A 19841-nucleotide genomic window follows, 5' to 3' on the forward strand; every position below is an offset into this window, starting at 1 on the left:
AAGGCGTAAGTCGGGGTAGTTAAAAAAATACGTCATATGTGTTCCCCCTCGATATTATAGAAACGGTATTTCTTATTTTTTTGATATCTTTTTTGGTGTAAAAAGCCATTGCAAGTTTTCAGTGGCCCACCCTGTATTTTATTTCCAGTAGTTAAATCTATGATGAATTTCAATTTAAATGCTAGACAGTTTTATACTCCCATCAACAAAAAAACAAACAGCATGATAACCTTCGAATCACAACACTGTTTACCATTTTGAGACTTGACTGAGTTCATTCCAAGCCAACGACAAATTACAGTTAAACAAGATTACAAATTAATGTAGGCATAATAAAAACAAGATCAGTATAGACATGGTCGGCTGTATTCATCAATTCAGATAGTTCCTAATGAATATTTGATAATAATGCGGCAAATGTATAGAAACAAGTTAGTAAATGATAAGATTTCTTAGAAAAATGTACTTATTGTTAGTGTTTGGATTGTTAAGTTTAAGTGTAAACGAGTGTTACAGTGCAAGAATATTATGTATATTTCAAATGCCCGCTGTGAGCCATCAGGCAACGTTTCAACCAATAGCAAGAGCTTTATCTCTAAGGTAAGTATCTTATTGTATTGTATACAGGGTGGCCCATCGAAAACGTTCCGCAGGGCATAACGGCCAGGGTATTTTTTTTCAAAAAATCCAAAAACACGTCAATTTTGTTTGTGAGGGGGACAACTTTTGCCCCAAAAATGATTGCAAAATCTTCAAGCCTCTGAGCGGGAGTGTCATTGTGACAAATCTTTACGGATCAATCACTTGTCTATGGGTAGAGTGACTATTTTATAATTATGAAAAAACAATTAAGTTGAGCGGAAGGCAAACTTGGATAAGAAGTACATCGACTCTTTGGAGCGTATGTTTAATGCTTTGTCTTAGTGCTGTTAGTCTCTCAAATTTATTATAACTTACCTTAATTGCGGCCCGACCTCTGTCTGTAAATATGTAGCTCATTTCTCGAGACTTTTCGGGACTGCTCTGGAGATATTCGAGTTTCGCGAACCCGTTCATAAGGATCTTATTTATATACTTTTAAAACACTCTTATTTTTTACTATAGAAATAAAACGGCCGAGTTTTTAGAAAACATTTAAATTTAATATTAAAAAGAAAATAAAGAACAAATAAAAATATATATATCTGATCGAAATTACTTGTTATTACTAAAAATGGAAAAGAGATGGAAAAATACAAGAAAATTGTCTGGTGTCTGCTTTGTTGAAAAATCTGATAATTACATAAACAATTGAACCTTCATTACTAAATCTTACTACAACACATTAAATTAATTTTAGAGAAGAAAATTAAAAACATTTGACAAAAGGACATAAAAAAATACTATTAGCAGACACCAGACTTAAAAACTACAAGGGGTCACATCGTGAACCTTACAAAGTTTCGCGAACCCGAGAGAGAACCGTCTCTTTTAGAAACTTAAACCGAACTAACTTTTCTGCCTAAAAACAGCTTCGAGGTTCCAACATTACAGGGTTGAAGGGTGGTGCATTAGGTACTTCGCCAATAGGATCATCCCTAAAGGTACTGTTCTTTGCTTGATTGGTCAGCTTGACACCGCCCTTCAAACCAAATTGGTTCGACCACCTGTTGTTAGATGGCAGTACTATGACCATTTTACGTATTTATCCTAGTCTACGTCTAGATACGTGTTTTCCTAAAGTTCCCAGATCCTTTACAAACATCCGGTGATAGTTACATGTTATCAAGGGTGATAATTGGTTTTACAATGTCCCAGGGTTTTTATCTAAGGTCTATCTTTACAATTTTCTGTTTACTTCTAAGTTCTACAGTTTATTTGCTTTGCCCTTCTATAAGTTTGGGAATTTAAAAATAGTCACGTTTGAAAGATGTTTGTTTTATTACTTCCTGCTAAAAGACCCTCTCCCGAAACTAATAACCGAAAACATCGACTTGAACGTAAAGGATATAGGAAATAATCTGTTAATAATATAAATAATAATATATAGGAAATAATCTGTTACATCATCCTCCAATTTTTTTCAAATGGGAAGGGGATCAAGTGGTACCGCAATGAAAAGGGCTTTCTATTATCTATACTTTCCCGCTTCGTTTTTGAAAATCGGTCGAGTCATTGAGAAAATATGAAGGATTGAAATTTTTCTGCAAGTGAGTACACCATAATTGTTAAAAAGTTTAACGGTATTGAGAAGAACCTCAACGCACAAGTCACAGAACAGCTATCTAGCTATTAACTATTACTATTAACTACCGCACCTGATCGTTCAACCTTGTGGCAAGTGAAAAAATGCGAAAACATCTAGAAATAATAACAAGAAACAGCAAATTGGTCGAAGGAATTTATCCTCATCATTTACTCTGATAAATGTTTAAATAAACTTTTCAAATTTCAAACCTTCATATTTTCTCAATGACTATTTTGATGATGATGACGATTTTCAAAAACGAAGCGAGAAAGTATAAATAATAGAAAGCCCTTTTCATTGCGGTACCACTTGACCCCCCTTCCCAATTGAAAAAAATTGGGGGATGACACCCCCGCTCAGAGGGTTAAAGATTTTGCAATCATTTTTGGGGCAAAAGTTGTCTCTCTCACAAACAAAATTGACGTGTTTTTGAATTTTCTGAAAAAAAAATTACCCTGGCCGTTATGCCTTGCGGAACGTTTTCGATAGGTCACTCTGTATGTTACAGGAAATATTCGATTTTAGGCTATTTAAGAAATTTGGTATTTTTTAATTTTAAGTAGTTGAAATTCATAAATATAATTTAAAAACCCTTCATCTGTATAAAACTACCCTAACAAATTATAGTACTCCAACTCAGGGGCGTAGATAGGTGTATGCTATGGGGGTGGTACTATGATTAAGTCGCAAAAAAAATCACCCTCGGATTTTTTTTGTCGAACTAAAACGACGGCGATTTTTCTGTCTTCAAAAAGATATAAAAACATAACACAAAAATTAAAATATAGATTTGTAAATAACAGAAACAAAAATGAAACAACGACGTTTATTAGAAAACTCTAAACTATCAAAAAAACTATGAAAAACTATAAACTATAAATAAAACTACAAAACAAAAATCAAGTTTTCTAGTACGCTGTTTGGAAAACCTATCAATAACAGCATCAACATTTATTTCAATATCTTTATGGATATTAATTATAGTTAACCCCACTAATCTGAGATGGAGAACTGGTTAATAAGAACATTTTGTGTGCTTTTAATTAGGTCAAACATATTATGAACGATAAATCAACATAATTAAAAGCATACAAAGTGTTCTTATATGTCGGATATTAATTAAAAAAAATCCTTTCATAGTCAATGACTATTTCAATTCTCGTATCTCGTCAAGCGTCAGGGGGGGGGGGTACTGTCCCCCAGTACCCCCCCCCCTTATCTACGCCCTTGCTCCAACTTCAGAAGCAATGACTTCACTGACAATTTTTTAACACGCTGAAACCTAACACTTGTTTAAACAAATTGAAATAGTATATTACAGAAACTATTAATTTTATGTTTATAACATTATATACAAAAAAGTTATTGCAGAATCTAAAAATAAAATAAAAAATAAAAGGAGTTGCGTTTAAAAAAATATGTTATATTCGCCACACTTTTTTAAAGCACCCTGTATACTCTCTAATAATTTTAAAATGTGTATCGTAACCTTTGAATAAGAAGACCAAGGAAGGAGCATATCAAAAATCTTAGGTACACCGCGATGGGCCTCAAATATGGCCGACTTAAATTCCGGTTTATCAGTGTCGTTCTAATTTTATTTAAAAAATGTAAAACTATGATGTAGGGTAGACGTGGGGTAGACTCAATTTTGTTGTTTTATTTTACGTTGTGAATAAATGTTGGTAGTTATTAAAATTGTTATAAAAATATATAATTCTAATAAAAATAGATAAGTTATAATAAGTATTTATTAACACAAACATCCGATACGCTACTGAAGCAGATAAGTCAAATTAACGTATCTAAATTCTTTGACATCTAATCTTTGACAAGTAATAAATAAAAGCTAAAATGCAAGAAAAATATATAATTGAGTTAATATAAGTGAATTTCATAAATGATCGGTTTACTACACGTATGTATATTATATAGTCACTTACTAGCGAAAAGTTGTTCCATTATTTCACTTTCAATTTCATTCAATTTTTGCCGAGATCTACCGCACGCTACACAACCAATTATTTTAGAGTCTTTTTCGATAAATCGCGATAGTGTCACTGTTAATTTAAGTTCTGCCACAATTTCCATCTAGATTTACTACCTTATACAACTATCAGTAGTAGAATAAATAATAAATAACATAAAATAAGCTCCATAAAGACTGACAAATCCACAAAATTTCAAATCAAATTCAAATGTGTCAAATGAATCGTCAAACAGAACTGTCAAGGATCCCCACCCTAGAGAGCTTTTATGGTGGCTTTTCCGCCCACCATGCATGAATACATGGATAGCATTATGCTCCTTCCTTAGTCTTCTTATTCAAAGATCGTAACTTATCTTTTAATTTTTATATTTGACATTTCTTTATAAACATCCAAACAAATGAGATGACTTTACTCTGTCGTAATATACAGGGTGTCCCAGGCTGAGCGTGCATTAGAAGTTTCTATAGAACTACAACATCTAGATTGGAGATTTTTTGCACATCATTGTTTCACAACACGATCTATCGATTAAAAATATTTTCAATATGGCGGCAGTTCCGGAAATACCGGAAGGTGACAGCGACTTTCTTATTTTAAATGGATGCCCCTATTTTTGATTACATAGTTAAATTCTCCGTAAAATTTTATGAATTTTGATAAACACTCTATATCTTACATTAACCATTTTTGAAAAAAAAAAAATTTTAAATTTTTGAAGCGGTTTCAATTTGAAAAAAATGTGATATGATAATTTTTTAATAGCTCAATTCCATGACAGCTACCGCCATTATTGTATGACATTCGAACAATTTAATTTCTGAAATAGTAACATGTCTTCTCTTTATGTCATAGTGGCTGTCGTAATCACAGGTTTGTTTTTTAGGCTATACAATTTTTTCTGACAGGCAGTTTTTTTCGTCCAAAAATTTTAAATATTTTTTTTTCTCAAAAACGGTAAATGTTAGGTATATGGTGTTTAATATCAAAATTCATAAAATTTTCCAAAGAATTTAATTATGCTATAAAAACGGGGGCACCCGTTTAAAATAAGAAAGTTGCTGTCAACTTCCGGTATTTCCGGAAGTGCCGCCATATTGAAAATATATTTAATCGATAGATCTCGTAAAACAATGATCATCATCTATAAACTTCTAATGGACGCTCAGCCTGGGACACCCTATATATTTTTCCATTGTTTTAGGGGACACGAGGTTATTACTGTAACACCTCGTCCTATAAATGACCCTACTTTAACAAATCTGACTGAAATCGACACAAGTCACACGTATGATATAATCAACGGTCATGGATTTGAATTTTTCATGTCCAAAGAGGTAAAAAACTCATTATTTAAACTCATTGAAAAAAAATTGGAAAAAAAGAACGTCACAGTAGGCATAGGAATGCTATTTCTGTGAGTGTAGCTATGTCTGAGAAGTCTAATAGTGGAAAATTGGCAGCGACTGTTGGCAGTCCTTTTATTCAAATGTATTTAATACAATTCTGTATAGTTTTCTTTATATTATGTATGATACCTAGATGTTAAACAAGTACTTTAAATACCTGACGATCATCAGTTATCCCTATCATTGATGAAGAGCTTCTGTAATAGGCATAAAAAAGCTCAAACAGGAGTTTCATTTCTTTGCCAACTGTGACGTCGTTTTTATTCTAGCTATTAATTTTTATTAAATTTTAGAAAGCAGTCCAAACCAAAATTCCTAAAATTTTCGCTATGTACTATGATTTGGCTCATGCGATTTTCCAAAATGAACAATTTAAGAAAATCTATACAAATCCAGATGAAAAGTTTGATTTAATTATAGTTCAAATCTATGTGAGTCCCATTATGTTAGCTCTATCTGCAAAATTCAACGCTCCTATCATTGGGGTATCTTCTATGGGTGGCTGGATTGGTACGCATTATGCTATTGGAAATCCCTCACTGCCTTCTATGTATTCGGAAATGTTTTTGCCATATAATGGAGAGCTCAGGTAAAGGAAAAAAAGATAAATTAAATTAAAGGAAATTGCTTTAAATAAAGTCCATAAACTAATGTCGATTTTGAAAATAAATAGCAACTAAGTGTCACTAGAAAATTGCCATCGCAACACCAGCCCCCTTGATTGCCATTTTATTGAAAAGTTGTATTTTTTTCTCAAAATCAGAGCTAGAAAGGTCATCTGCTTCGATTTATTTTAAAATAGAGGTTATTGTATTTGAAATAACGAAGTTTTTGGTACCCCTGTATACATTTAAGGAAGCAGTCAAATTTTTCAGTAAAGTTTATTTCTCTACCTTTATCTCTCTATCTAATGTAGAGTGTGTTAATAATAATATTTTCTATTGTAGCATGCATGATTAAATATCTCAAAAACCAAGGTTTTTAAACATATTTAACCCCTATAATTAATACCTTTTTTAGGTTCAAGAATCCAAAAATGACATAAAATACCGGGTGTTTCATAAGAAAAAATATAATATTCGTATGGAACACCAGTTCTGAATCACCCTGTATATTTCAAAATAACTTTAAATTATGCACATTGCCTTCTCACATGTTATACCAATAACATTTTTTGTTTCTACATCTTTCCGTTTTCGTATAATCAATCGAGGCGAATAAGATGCGCCACCCTGTATAGATGTGTTTGTGGATTTAGCATGTATTACATTGATACTTTAGATGCATTTATCCACTTAAGAAATTTAAACGCTCTAGAACGAGGTTATGTGAGCTGATTTTCTAGAAAAATAAAGCCATTTAAATAATTTTCCAAAAAAAATACTCAGAAAATTATATTTTATGAATGTCTTAGTATATATTTTCGAAAATTTTTTGGGCAAATATATAAAAGATAATTTTAACACAAAAAGTAAAATAAAATAAGGAAAAAGTAAAATTTCTTCCAAAGACATTGTATTCCTACAAAGTCTTAATAAATTTTTATATATTTTTTTGATGTCTGAATTTAATGTTATACGAATTATTATCAAGTACCTTATTCACTATTACTTTTTTATTTTTAGCTTCTACGAAAGATTCAAAAGCACTCTGTACTTTATTTGGTCAAGATTGTACGTCAATTTTGTAGCAATGCCCAAGTGTGATAAGGTAGCTAGGAAATACCTAGGTAACGACTTGCCCTATTTAGCTGATATCGAAAGAAATATCAGTGCACTGTTCTTAAATATCAACCCTATTCTGTACACTCCAAGACCCATGGTACCTACAGTAGTACCTTTGGTGTTTATGCACATTCAACCACCAAAACCATTACCACAAGTACGTAAAACAAAATAGAAAATAACTTTTTTAGTAATGATTTTTTTAATAAGTTTTTTGTATTCTTTTTGATTTAGCATTTCTCTAAAAAGTTATTTGCTTATGTGCAATATACCTACATATAAATTTAAAGTTGCACATACACGCTCACGCTTTGCATAGCAGACAAACATAGACTAGTCTTCGTCTTGATCAGCAAGATCAAGAAAAAGAAGTCTTGATCTCGCATTGTGATTTTTAAAGTTTCAATTTATATTTATTTCTAGGATATTAAAAATGAAATAGAGAGCGCAAAGAATGGACTGGTATATTTCAGTTTAGGATCCAACGTTAAAAGCATGAACATACCCCAGAGAGTTCGAAACTTGTTGATGGACGTATTTCGAGGACTTCCTTACAAAGTTTTGTGGAAATTTGAAAAAGAAGAACTACCTGGAAAGCCCAGTAACGTTGTTATTAAAAAATGGCTTCCACAACAAGACATTTTAGGTAGAATATCTCATAATGTATTAGAGTCTATTAAGCTGTACTGTTGGGGTCGCTCTCAGGGATCGCGTAAAGCGGGTATGTGGCCCAAGGAAATATATGTTATATTTCAGAAATTTGCCTAATGCTTAGCCCGATCCTGTCATGTTAAGCCACACCCAAAATTCCAAACACACGTGCTTAGATTAAGACTTTATCAAGGTTTGCAGAGCTTCAGCATTTGCCATAAAATAGCTAGCAGTCGGTGTAGCAGCATGCTACACCGACAAATGACACGTTTCTGACAGCGCTACTTCAGTGTGCGCTGACACATTTATTAGCTTTGTTCGGGTTCTCGTTATTACCGATTCTGAACCGTCCTAGAACTCTGCAGCGCATGCGCAAATGAAATAATGTCTTCATATTTCCTTCTGCGCATACGCATCACAGTTCTAGGACGGTTCAGAATCGGTAATAAGAGAAACCCGAAATAAGCTATTCTCGTTTGTTCAATTCGACGTAACTTGCTAGATGCATGTTACTTGCCAGACTACGTGCCACGTCAGATGCTACGTCACTTTGGTGGGCGCTCTCACCTCGGCTCTCACTTAAGTGTAATGTTTCAGCTCATCCCAATGTGAAGGTCTTTATTTCTCAAGGAGGTTTGCAGTCTTCAGAGGAGGCTATAGATCGTGTTGTGCCAATGGTAGTGATTCCATTTATTGCAGATCAGGAACTTAATGCTAAAAATTTGCATGAATTTGGAGTTGGAAGGCATATTGATTATTTGAATACCACCAAACAAGAGCTGATCGACAGTATTATTGATGTTGCAGAAAATCCCAAGTAAGGATTAATCAATCATATAACCTTAGTCAAACAAGTTTTTAATTTTTTTAAACAAGTGACTCACCCGTATACCTTTTTTTGGATAAAAAAAAACGAGATTTCGTATGTTAGTATATGACATAAATTAGGATTGATTGACGTATTGATCACTTCCAGTTTGACCGGAAATGACTACAACTTTTGATTTTTAAATGGCACTTTCGGTATATTTCTACATTATTCGATGGAAAATAAGACTTTGAGTAGAATGACATATCATATGTCAACTTTTGGCATTATCCAAATATTTGCTTGAAAAATCGTATTTTAAATTTCAATCTAGGGTGCCCCATGGCTGTGTTAAAATCACTGGTTTTTATCAAGAAGCCTTGGAAAAATAGATTTAATCGTCTAATATTTTTCGTGTCTTGTTCTGGCCGGTTAAAAGATGCCCAAATCGTATTTTAATCATATCTCAATTTTTTCAAATGGAACAAGGATGGCTCATTAGTATATTTGGAAAAAAGCATTTTTTTACTAATAATTTGGTACCAAACATTTGGTATCTCGAGTCAAATTGTCGTTATGAACCACCTGTTACAATTTCAAATAAACCATATGTGAAAATGTCAAAAGTTGACATATCAAGTCTATTAGTGCATAATATGCATATTATGAATTCATAATAACACGCAAATTTTAAAATAAGAAACAAGCAAAAAAAGGTACCTAAATACGTTTATTTATTGTAAATATTAATTATAATATCAGTACAATTGGTTAAATTAATTCCAGACGATGACAGGTGAGTTGAATTTTTAGAAAGTAAATTTATTTCCTGAGTGCTTGAACTTGTTGAAGACCCATCATTGACAGAAATGTCACCCAAAATATTACATGACACTTTTTTCTTATTTTTTTGGAATTTTTTATATAACTCTCTGCCACTCTTTTTTTATAGATATCGAGAAAATATGAAGAAACTACGAACCCTACTTAGAGACGAGCCAATGACAGGCTTAGAACGTGCCATCTGGTGGTCGGAGTATATCATTAGAAATAAAGGAACAAGACATTTGAGAAGCCCAACAGTGGACATAGTATGGTACAAATATTTTCTCTTAGATGTAATATCTGCCTTTATAGTACTCATTACCTTTATAGTACTAGTATATATTAAATTATTTAATTTTGTCAAGAATACTTTGAAAAAGAAAAATAAGATCAAAACTAAATAGTGATTTTATATATAGGTGTTGTAATTATAAATAAATAAATAATCTTTTAGAAGGTATTTAACTTTTTTATTTTACTTCAATAACTGTAAAAAGCAATATATAAAATTTACACTTATTTTAATTACATATAATACCTATCTAGCTTTAAATATAACTAAAAATAGTGTATTCTTAAGGTATATCATAGGTACTTAGTTAATAAATATTGTATATGTACAAGATGTATTTATTAAATCAAACTTAAGTTGCTAATATTTGTATAAAAATAACCTAAAGATCTAATATTATATATAGTTTAGAAAAAAATAACAGTCGCTTTTGTTAAATATCCATATTGGCCCTTTTTATAGACTTGCAAACCTGCCCATATAATATTTTATTAAACATTGATATTCAGAAACATTTATATCAGACACTTTTTAATAAACGAGAAATTGTTCAAATATATTAATAATATTAAAAAATAACAGATTAAAAACAATATAATATGATAAATTAATAGTTATTTTTTATACAAGACCGAAAAGATTAATTCACGAATTCAGTGAATTAATTTCGGGAGACGACAACGCAATTTTATTGTCGTGTATAAAATAATATTTTTTTCCATTTCCAGAAATTATTATTTCAAGGAATTTATTACGAGTAGAAAAAATATTGTGCTGGGTTGGCGTTGGTTTCTATGTAATTTGACAAATAAATAAAGCTGTCTCTTTAGTTGTCAGTTTTGAGTCAATATTTTTTAATTTTCGTATCGATTGCTGATTGAATTAGAGCCGGAAATGGCTCAAAACGAAATAATAGCAATATATAAAGGAATTAAAAAACGTGCGAGAAGAAATAAAGTTTTTAACCTATCCTCGCTGTTAAAGTATCATTTAATCTACCCTTGCGGTTAAAGTAATATTTAATCTACTATTTTTGATAGATATAAGGCAATTTTAACAGCTATGAAAAAAAATATTATTTTATTTTTTCAAAATACCATTTACATTTGTTATAGAACAAGTATTTGATTTTTTTAAATTGTTTAAAAAAAATCATTTTAGTTACGGTTCAAATGGCAATGTTTCGATTATTTCGGTAACCCAATATCAGTTTTACATAAATATACAAGGAAAATCATTTTGATTTTAGCAGTAGCGTAGGTCACGGTTTTTTCACTGGCTCTGTAGAAGCAGAAATATTATTGTACTTTTCGTTGGATAGTTCTATGTAGATTGGTCTGTTGTTCGGTGTAAACCTTGTATCTTGGACGATTTTTTGTTGGCTTAGGGTATTCATCTGAAAAAATAGTTCAAGTTAGTAGTTTTATCAGTTGTTAACATTGACAAGTATCATCAGCAAATTATTAAAACTATCATTAATATTAAGTATTGTGGTGAATGAGCGTTTTGTTTTGCAACAATATGTTATAACATCTTTCTTACCTTCCTACGATATAATATGACCAACACAGTCAGCACAGAAATCACAAAAGCTGAACCAGCAGCTATAACTATCAAAGCTGTGTGATATGGTGCTATCACAGAAACCGGAGCTTGTGACACGACTTCTCTATGTCCAGCAGCCGTGGGCTTTTGTCCAAGAATACCCTCCTGGGACAGTAACTTGTGAATGACCCTCGATCTAGTTATGTCCGCTGTCAAACCTGGCAAAGCCTGTTGCATAACCTACGAAAAAACATCAAAATTTTAGTAAACAAATTAAAGTTAGGCTGTATTCCGTGGCAAAACCAGGCGAACCTGACCGGTAAACTACGGTAAAGAACGGTTCCTGAAAAACATCGGTTTGATACGGAACGGTTTGGTAAAATACCGGAAACGTCAAACGTTTTCTAAATTTCAATACCTCTATTATAAAATTATCTTTCATGCATTTTTAATGTACCGATTCTCTGCTTTTACGCATGCTTCTTCTTTTCAATGGAGTTTAATATTGAAAAGTACTTGATTAATAAACTGTTAAACTCGTTAGACAGCTCATGTGAAGATTTGCAGGTCCAATATTAAAACAGATCAATAATAAATAAATAAATCTAATCAATATTTATATTTATATAGCTTACAAAACATTCACAACTACTTGTTGTCTTGTTTTTCATGTTTTCTTTAAATGTTCCTGACTTTAAGAAACAATGGCTGCATGATAAGTTTAAGTGGTCCTAAAAAGTCAATCTATTTAGTTAATGAAATTTATTTACCTTTACAGCCTACCTCCATTGCTTTTGGATGTAAATACAAAATATTATTACAAATTTTAGAAATTAAATGAGAATTTCACTCGAACTTCCAATATTTGCTTGATTTCCGTCACATAAATGACATTGATTGACAAACAAAACCAGAAAACCAGCCTTCTCGCGCTGCTGGTTAGTTTGGTGACAGTTATAACCGAATTTTTCAGGAACCATGTTCCGTAGTAAGAAAACTTTCAGGAAACCGATAGAAACGGAACATAAAACCATAACCAAGGTAAGCAACGGAATACACCCTTAATTAGCCAATTTACCATTTGCTCTAATTGGTAAGCAACATCAACTTTACTGGCACCGATCAGTGAAAACTTGATGTAAAGAGCATCTGGAGTAACTTCAGTCATGATTCCGTTATCGTTAATGTTTCCATTAAGGCTGTTCACTATTCTGGTGATTTGGTTCACTACCGGAGCCGAAGTGATGTCATCGAATTCACCCCTGAATCCTAGGATGACTTCGGCGCTTTCTAGTGGTACAGCAGCTGAAATAGAAGAAAAAATTCATATTAATATAAATTTGCGTGCATAGAAATCGGCGCACTGTAAACTTTTGACTTTAACTGTGTCTTTTAGAATCTATTTATCAGACCTAGAAAAAAATATGAGCTGTTTCAAAGACAATTTAACATGCTTTAATATGAGTATAAATTTATCCAAAGTACTTATCGTTTATAAGCGTAGTAAAGGGTAAACAAATGAAAGGCATTTGTGTTGTGGGGACAATAAGAATAAAAAACTTATCAAATATTGCAATTACTACTTTACTGTTACTTTGTACTTTTTGACAAAAGCCAGTATCTGGGACGGTTTTATAGAGGGTAGTTCTCCATCTCCAATATCAATCGTACCAAAATTCATGGCACAAATGGTTGTCGTCTCGGCGCACTCAGTGATGAGGTGTACTGGTGTTTCACCATCTTCCCCACAGAATCTGCATTCGCCGTTTCTTCTTAGTTTCAATCTACTGAGGTGTTCATTGAGGAGACAGTGTCCTGTTAAAAACGCCGTGACAATCCGAAGATTGTTCTTACTCAGACCCAGGAAGATCTGTGATTTTTCTTGATCATAAGCCCTCAGAAACTTCTTCGAGTGTCTTAGACCATTGCAAGATTTCCATTCCAGGTTGCGGATGGAATCTTCCAAGCTCTTGGGTTCCGCCTTGAGTTGGTTACCACTTGGAAAGCAGAACGGTTCTGGTCCAGTTAGTGGAGTGTTCGCTCCTTTCCTTGCTAGATTATTTGCTTTTTCATTGCCTTTTTCATTGCCTTCTATCCCTTGGTGAGCAGGCACCCAGTGTAGGAGGACTTTGTTTTCTTTGCCTAATTTATTCAGCTTCTCTATGCATTCTTTGACCAATTTCGAATTGATTGATACTGAGTTGATCGCCTTTAACGCTGCTTGACTATCAGATAAGATGGCTATTTCTTGTTTCCGATAGTTCCTATCTAAGATAAGTTGTACGCATCTCTCGATAGCGTAGATTTCTGCCTGTAGGATACTAGGGTAAGTGCCCATTGGTTCGGAGTAATTAGCTCTCGGCCCAAACACTCCGATCCCTGTTCCCGTATTGGTTTTGGAAGCATCAGTATACCAAGTTATGGTATGGTCTTTTAACTGCTGGGCAAGCGTTTCGCTCTTCCAATCCTTCTTATTGCTCAATACTACATTGACATGTTTGTCAAAGTTGTACTTTCTTGGCATATCGTCCACTGGGAGTTGCAGGAGTGGTAAAACTTACCCTAGCTCATCGTCAAACACGCCTGCCTATTGCATGGAACATCTGAATTAGCCACTAGAACAATTGGAATGTGTTTTATTCTCAGATGAGACAAGGATATGCCTCTATGGCAATCTATGGTAGCGACCGAAGCAGAAAAGTGTTCCAGAGGGCAGATGAGCGATTCACAGAATGCTGCATTGAGGAGCGGATTGCTTATGGAGGTGGTTTCTGCATGATCTGGGGTACAATTTCTATGACTGCGCGAACCGACCCAGTTTTTATCCGTTGGGACGACCGTCGGCACGGGAGTGGAGGTTTAACTGGTGCTAGGTATATTGAGGAGATTTTAGCAGTTCATGTGGTACCTTACGTCCACTACATTGGAAGCGAATTCACTTTTATGCATTACATTTCAGAAGTCGGTTTTCGGGTTATGGAATGGCCAGCATGCAGTCCAGACTTAAACACGATAGAATATTTATGGGATGAGCTAAAACGAAGTATTCGTACTAGACAAAGAGCCCCAACCTCTATCCCAGAGTTCATTGTTGCAGTATAAGAAGAGTGGCTTAACATACCGCAAGCAACAATATCAAACTTGATTGAATCTATGCCAAACTGTATGAGAGATGTTGTAAGAGCAAGAGGGTTCATACCCATTATTGAAAATTTATTTTAGCTAATTGTCAATCAATAAATAAATAAATAATGGCATACATCTTAGTAATAAAAAACGATAATTTGTTGCATGCATTAATTTAATAATTTTAATCCAAAGAAACCGAAATACAAATTAATATCTCTAAACTCTTTTCAAAGAATATAAAATTGTCTTTCAAACAGTATATATTTTTTCTTAATCTGACAAATTTATTCTAAAAGATATATAGTTAAGTGTAATATATAGTAATGCAAGTGTAGAATAGTTCAATTGTCAATTCGGCATTGTCAATTTCCAACCCAGTTTTTTTTTAGTTCCTAATTCTGCTGGACTAAATGGTTGTAAAAGAATTGTACCAAATTTTTCGGCAATATTGAACACAGTTATTCTATAAATCCTTTTAAAAAAACCAGGAAAGCCATCAAAAGATCCAGTGTCTTGAATATCAGGCTTGCTGTCAAAGAGATTATTCATATGTCATTTTTGAGATTATTCAATAATACAGGGTGGCGCACCTCATTCGCCTCGGTTGATTATACGAAAACGGAAAGATGTAGAAACAAAATATTTTATGGATATATGTGGGGAGGCAATGTACATAATTTAAAATTATTTTGAAATGTACAGGGTGTGTCAGAACTAAGATCCATACCAAAGTTATATTTTTTTTTATGGAACACACCCGGTATTTTATGTAATTTTTGGATTCTTGGACATAAAATAAGGCATTTATTATAACAGTTTAATATGTTTAAAAGCTTTGGTTTTTGAGATATTTAAAGATATTTATACTACTTATAACTGCAATTTAACATTTGTTTAAACAAATTGAAATATTACAAAAACTATTAATTTTAGGTATATAACATTATATACAAAAAAATTATAAAATTTTACGCAGAATCTAAAAATAAAATAAAAAATAGGGTATTGCATTTAAAAAAAACATATGTTATAGTCGCCACACTTTTTTGAAGCAACCTGTATACTCTATAATAATTTTAAAATGTATATCTTAACCGTCCCTATAACTTTTATATTTAATATTTTTTTTAAACCTCGAAACAAATGAGATAATGGACTTTACTTTATTGTTGACTCACCCTGTACATTCCTTTTCAGATTTAATTCTTGTGCTGACCTTCAAGCCCCAGAAATAAACTTATTAAAAAAATTGATTGTTTCCTTCAACGTATACAGGGGTATCAAAAATTGCTGGTCTATTTTAAATATTTATTTTACATTACTTCATTATTTCAAATACAACACTATATATGTATTTTTTTGAATAAGTCGAAACAGATTTAAATGCTCTTTCAAACTATATTAGGGATTCCTATATCTATCTGGCTCAGATTTTGAAAAAAATTCCTTCTGCTAGCAGAAGGAATGGATATGTTAATAGTGATTTTATTTTGCGAGGACAATTGCTTGTTGGCCTGAAGGGTTTATGCTCAAGATATACAAATAGTAATTTTCTTGACAAGCATTCCTTTGAAAATTTACTTTTCCTATTTCGCAGAGTTAATAGTGTGGTATATGAAAAACCTATTAGGCAGACACCTGTCGCGTCGTTGGAAGTGAAGAAAATGAATTGTCAGTAGATGGGTCTCTATCTCCAGACCCAGTACCTTTATACGAAGAAAAAATAATTTTCCGCACAAAAAATAATAAAAGTAAAATTTTTACAACACTTTAATTTATCACTTACAACAATTGTGATGTGCTCTGGCAAAAGTGCTAGTTCCAGACAGTTGATTTCCAGCTTCATCCACACACCAACACGTGTCGTCTTCGCACTGTGTTGGCAAGAATTTTCCAGACTCGTCACATTGGCCACCTAATGCCTGGCATCTTGTGCTTATTGGTAAATCAACGTCAACATCTATTCTGTCAATTGATACTTCAGATGAGGAGCTTTCTTCGTCTATAGATCCCAGTTGCATCATTAGTTCCTCGAGCACTGAAAAGGAGATACAAAATGAGTAAAGCCATCATTACATTTTATATAGTTGTAATTATTTTTTATATAACGACGATGTAAAGTTTAAACATATATTTGAACATACCCAAATCAGCTTCGCTTGCATCCATCCTATTACTAGCCCTGTTCCTAGCTTGTCTGAAGTTGCATTCTGGTTCAGCACCGCGAGTTAAGGTTCCTTTGAGCGGTTCACCGTTTGGAGTGACGCACCAGCAGACACCGACATGTTCCAAGCATTGAACTGGCTGCCAATTACCGGATTCATGATCACAGCGTGGTGCAAAAGTGGGTTTGTTGTACCTTTTGGCTTGTTTTTGGTTCTTTTCCCTCAGACGCTCGCATTGGCTCAATACTACAATAATTAAAATTAATTATAACATTAGTAATAATCAGTGTTTTTATAAAGGTACAGATTCGTATATTAATTTCTCAAAATAGTTTAACTTGGAGTTAAGAAACTTTCAACAATATGGCAACCACTCATAAAACACTCGGTTTTAGATTTTAATCAGATAACATTTTACTTTAACTATAGCTATAATTTTTGAACCAAATTATTAGTTGTGAACATGGTCACTTAGTTGAAGCGTCAACAATAATTCAATTTTTCACGTGACATTCTCAACTGTTGTTTAAACTTTAAAGTTTATGACATGATATTTGAATGATAAAGTAATAGTTCTACTATTTAAATAAATATATACCTGGGCAAACAGAATTGCAGGTCGATTCTGTATGGAAGTTGTTGTGGTTTCCTTGGCATCCAGCGTACGTAAAGGTTTCACATCTGTTGGTTTTTGCGTTGAAATAAAACCTTGTTTCGTTTTTACTTTGAGTTGTGTCCAAACATTTTCCTTTATCAAGTGGTTCAAAGCATACATCTCCTAAAACAAAACAAAAATACTTAACTGTAAAATAATGAAAACTCAAAATAATTTAACCAATCATGTTCCTATACCGGGTGCGTCTAAAAAAACGAGATTTGGTATGTTAGTATATAACATAAATTAGAATTGATCGACGTCTTCAATTATAATGTATGTCACTTCCTGTTTCACCGGAAATGACTACAACTTTTAATTTTTAAATGGCACCCTCGGTATTTTTTTACTTTATTCGAAAGAAAATGACACTCTGAATAGAATGACATATCATATGTCAACTTTTGACATTTTCGAAAATGACAATCACGATCTCCACGCGGCCGCGGCCAAAAGTTGCTGAAGAATTCATATGAGCCGTTTCACATTGGCGCGATCGAGTTTTGGAAACGAAGCGGCCAGGCAGCGTTGTATTCTGCGGTGGCGATCAGATTCAACTTGTCGAGTTTGATCACGTGATCGCGACCCAACTCATAGGAATTTTCCGTTATTTTGTGTGTTTTTTCTTGTTGCAATGTAGAAATAGAGTAAACAGAGCAGCTAATTAAGGCTGAGTGATCGCACCAGTGTGCGTGTAGCTTTAATCGGCCAGGAAAAGACACTGAAAACATTAGACGATGAAATCTATTTTTCCAAGGTTCCTTGATTAAAAGTTAGTGTTTTTAACACAGCCATGGCACTCTAGATTGAAATTTAAAATACAACTTTGTTTTAAGCGAAAATGTTAAAAGTTGTCCCATGATATGTCATTCTATTCAGAGTGTCATTTTCTATCGAATAAAATAAAAACATACCGAGGGTGCCATTTAAAAACCAAAAATTGTAGTCATTTCCGGTGGAACAGGAAGTGACTGAAAAGAATTGAAGACGTTAATCAATCCTAATTTGTGTCATATACTTACATACCAAATCTCGTTTTTTTATCAGAAGAAATAAAAAAGTTGTAGGGATGAGCCACTTTTGAGACGCACCCGGTATACGGTATGATCGAAAAAAACTTCGTGTAGGTATTGGTTTTAAAATGGCGATCGATGGTATTTTCGATGTCATTTTACATATAAAATAACAGCGATCTTCATTTCAAAGCTATTTCCGAGGGGTGTCTCACTCGGGTAAAAAATGTACACGTACTGCCAAAATATCCTTCCACTGCTAGGCGACTGCCAATGACTATGAAGAAGACTGCCTATGACTGCCATGTAATTATTATAGGCGACTGCCATAAGACTGCCAATGACTGCCAGCGACTGCCAAGAAAATGTACATGTAATTCAAATAGTGAGACACCCCTCGGCTATCTCTGACGCCGTTTTTATTCTTAGTCGATCATTTCGATTTTCGATCATACTGCCATAAGACTGCCAATGACTGCCAGCGACTGCCAAGAAAATGTACATGTAATTCAAATAGTGAGACACCCCTCGGCTATCTCTGACGCCGTTTTTATTCTTAGTCGATCATTTCGATTTTCGATCATATATTCGATCATTTTATTCATATAACATATGGAGTTTTACATCATAATTTTGGGCAAAAAATCGATGTAGATTTACTCTGGGATCACCTGGACGCATAAGTATAGATTTTCACAAAAAAAAAACACGAAAGATGAAACTTTAGAATGTTAACGTAGAAAGTGCCTCTATAATAGTAAAGATCTTTTTAAATTGTAGGAGATTTGCAATAGTGGAGCAGTAAGACCAAAACCTACTTATTAGACTACGTTGACCAAGAGCAAGGAGACCTTGGTCATACATATGCTCATTACTATAATCATTAGTTAAGTTGTTAGACTTTCTTACTTGGTTTGGGACAGCACACCGCGTATTCTCCTACAGGACTCAACTGACATTTGTGAGTAGACGGACAACTTTCTGATTCAGGACCGCAAGTAAACAAATCGTCTGTAGAACTCAACTTTAGCGGTTCACCATGTTGACAAGGGTTTTCTTTCTTTGGCAAACACATGGGTACAGATGGACAAGGCCAATTCACGCATTCCACAGTAACCAACCGGCACATTTCACCTTCACCTGTAGAATAAATACCAAAAAACTCATCAAAAACTTTAAAGTGTTAACTTGAAACAAATATGTACCTCTGCAAGATATCTTTGTGCAAGGATCGATACACTCACAAGTTCTACAACCTTGTTCGTTTATTTCAAACCCATGTTCACAGTCGTCTCTGCAATTCAGTAAGGGACAGTTGGTAGATTTTGGAGAAGGATCACAAGATAAAATGTCGTTTCTGGTTCTGGATTCTGAGATTTCGAAGCCTCTATCATCCACGCACCTGAAATA

General features: G+C 33.4%; 2 protein-coding genes across 2 annotated transcripts in view; one reads left to right on the plus strand and one right to left on the minus strand.

Moving 5' to 3' along the window:
- The first annotated feature begins 232 nt into the window (after window positions 1–232).
- Window positions 233–10541, plus strand: LOC115887916 (2-hydroxyacylsphingosine 1-beta-galactosyltransferase-like). The gene is made up of 7 exons (XM_030907449.1): window positions 233–600; window positions 5420–5552; window positions 5918–6213; window positions 7250–7505; window positions 7772–7994; window positions 8597–8816; window positions 9760–10541. Exons 1-7 carry the CDS (start codon window positions 440–442, stop codon window positions 10034–10036), a joined length of 1566 nt encoding a protein of 521 aa, XP_030763309.1. The 5' UTR covers window positions 233–439; the 3' UTR covers window positions 10037–10541.
- A 351-nt stretch (window positions 10542–10892) lies between these two features.
- LOC115887921 (fibrillin-1-like) overlaps window positions 10893–19841 on the minus strand; it is a 72192-nt gene continuing 63243 nt past the window's right edge. The window contains exons 15-22 of the mRNA XM_030907454.1: window positions 19637–19833; window positions 19341–19571; window positions 17362–17541; window positions 16743–17009; window positions 16385–16636; window positions 12548–12774; window positions 11467–11709; window positions 10893–11320 (exon numbers count right to left, since the gene is read on the minus strand). Coding sequence (XP_030763314.1) covers window positions 11186–11320; window positions 11467–11709; window positions 12548–12774; window positions 16385–16636; window positions 16743–17009; window positions 17362–17541; window positions 19341–19571; window positions 19637–19833 — 1732 coding nt within the window. The 3' untranslated portion in view covers window positions 10893–11185. The remainder of the gene's footprint in view (window positions 11321–11466; window positions 11710–12547; window positions 12775–16384; window positions 16637–16742; window positions 17010–17361; window positions 17542–19340; window positions 19572–19636; window positions 19834–19841) is intronic.

The sequence above is a fragment of the Sitophilus oryzae genome, unplaced genomic scaffold (assembly GCF_002938485.1).
Source record: "Sitophilus oryzae breed Bouriz unplaced genomic scaffold, Soryzae_2.0 scaffold_682_pilon_pilon, whole genome shotgun sequence".
Classification (NCBI taxonomy): Eukaryota; Metazoa; Arthropoda; class Insecta; order Coleoptera; family Curculionidae; genus Sitophilus; species Sitophilus oryzae.

Excerpts from the sequence above, each read along its gene's own strand:
- LOC115887916 (XM_030907449.1), top strand. The coding sequence starts at position 440 with ATGATAAGATTTCTTAGAAAAATGTACTTATTGTTAGTGTTTGGATTG. Across the intron at positions 5,553-5,917 it reads AATTTTTCATGTCCAAAGAG|AAAGCAGTCCAAACCAAAAT; the intron begins GTAAAAAACTCA and ends ATTAAATTTTAG. Across the intron at positions 8,817-9,759 it reads GATGTTGCAGAAAATCCCAA|ATATCGAGAAAATATGAAGA; the intron begins GTAAGGATTAAT and ends CTTTTTTTATAG.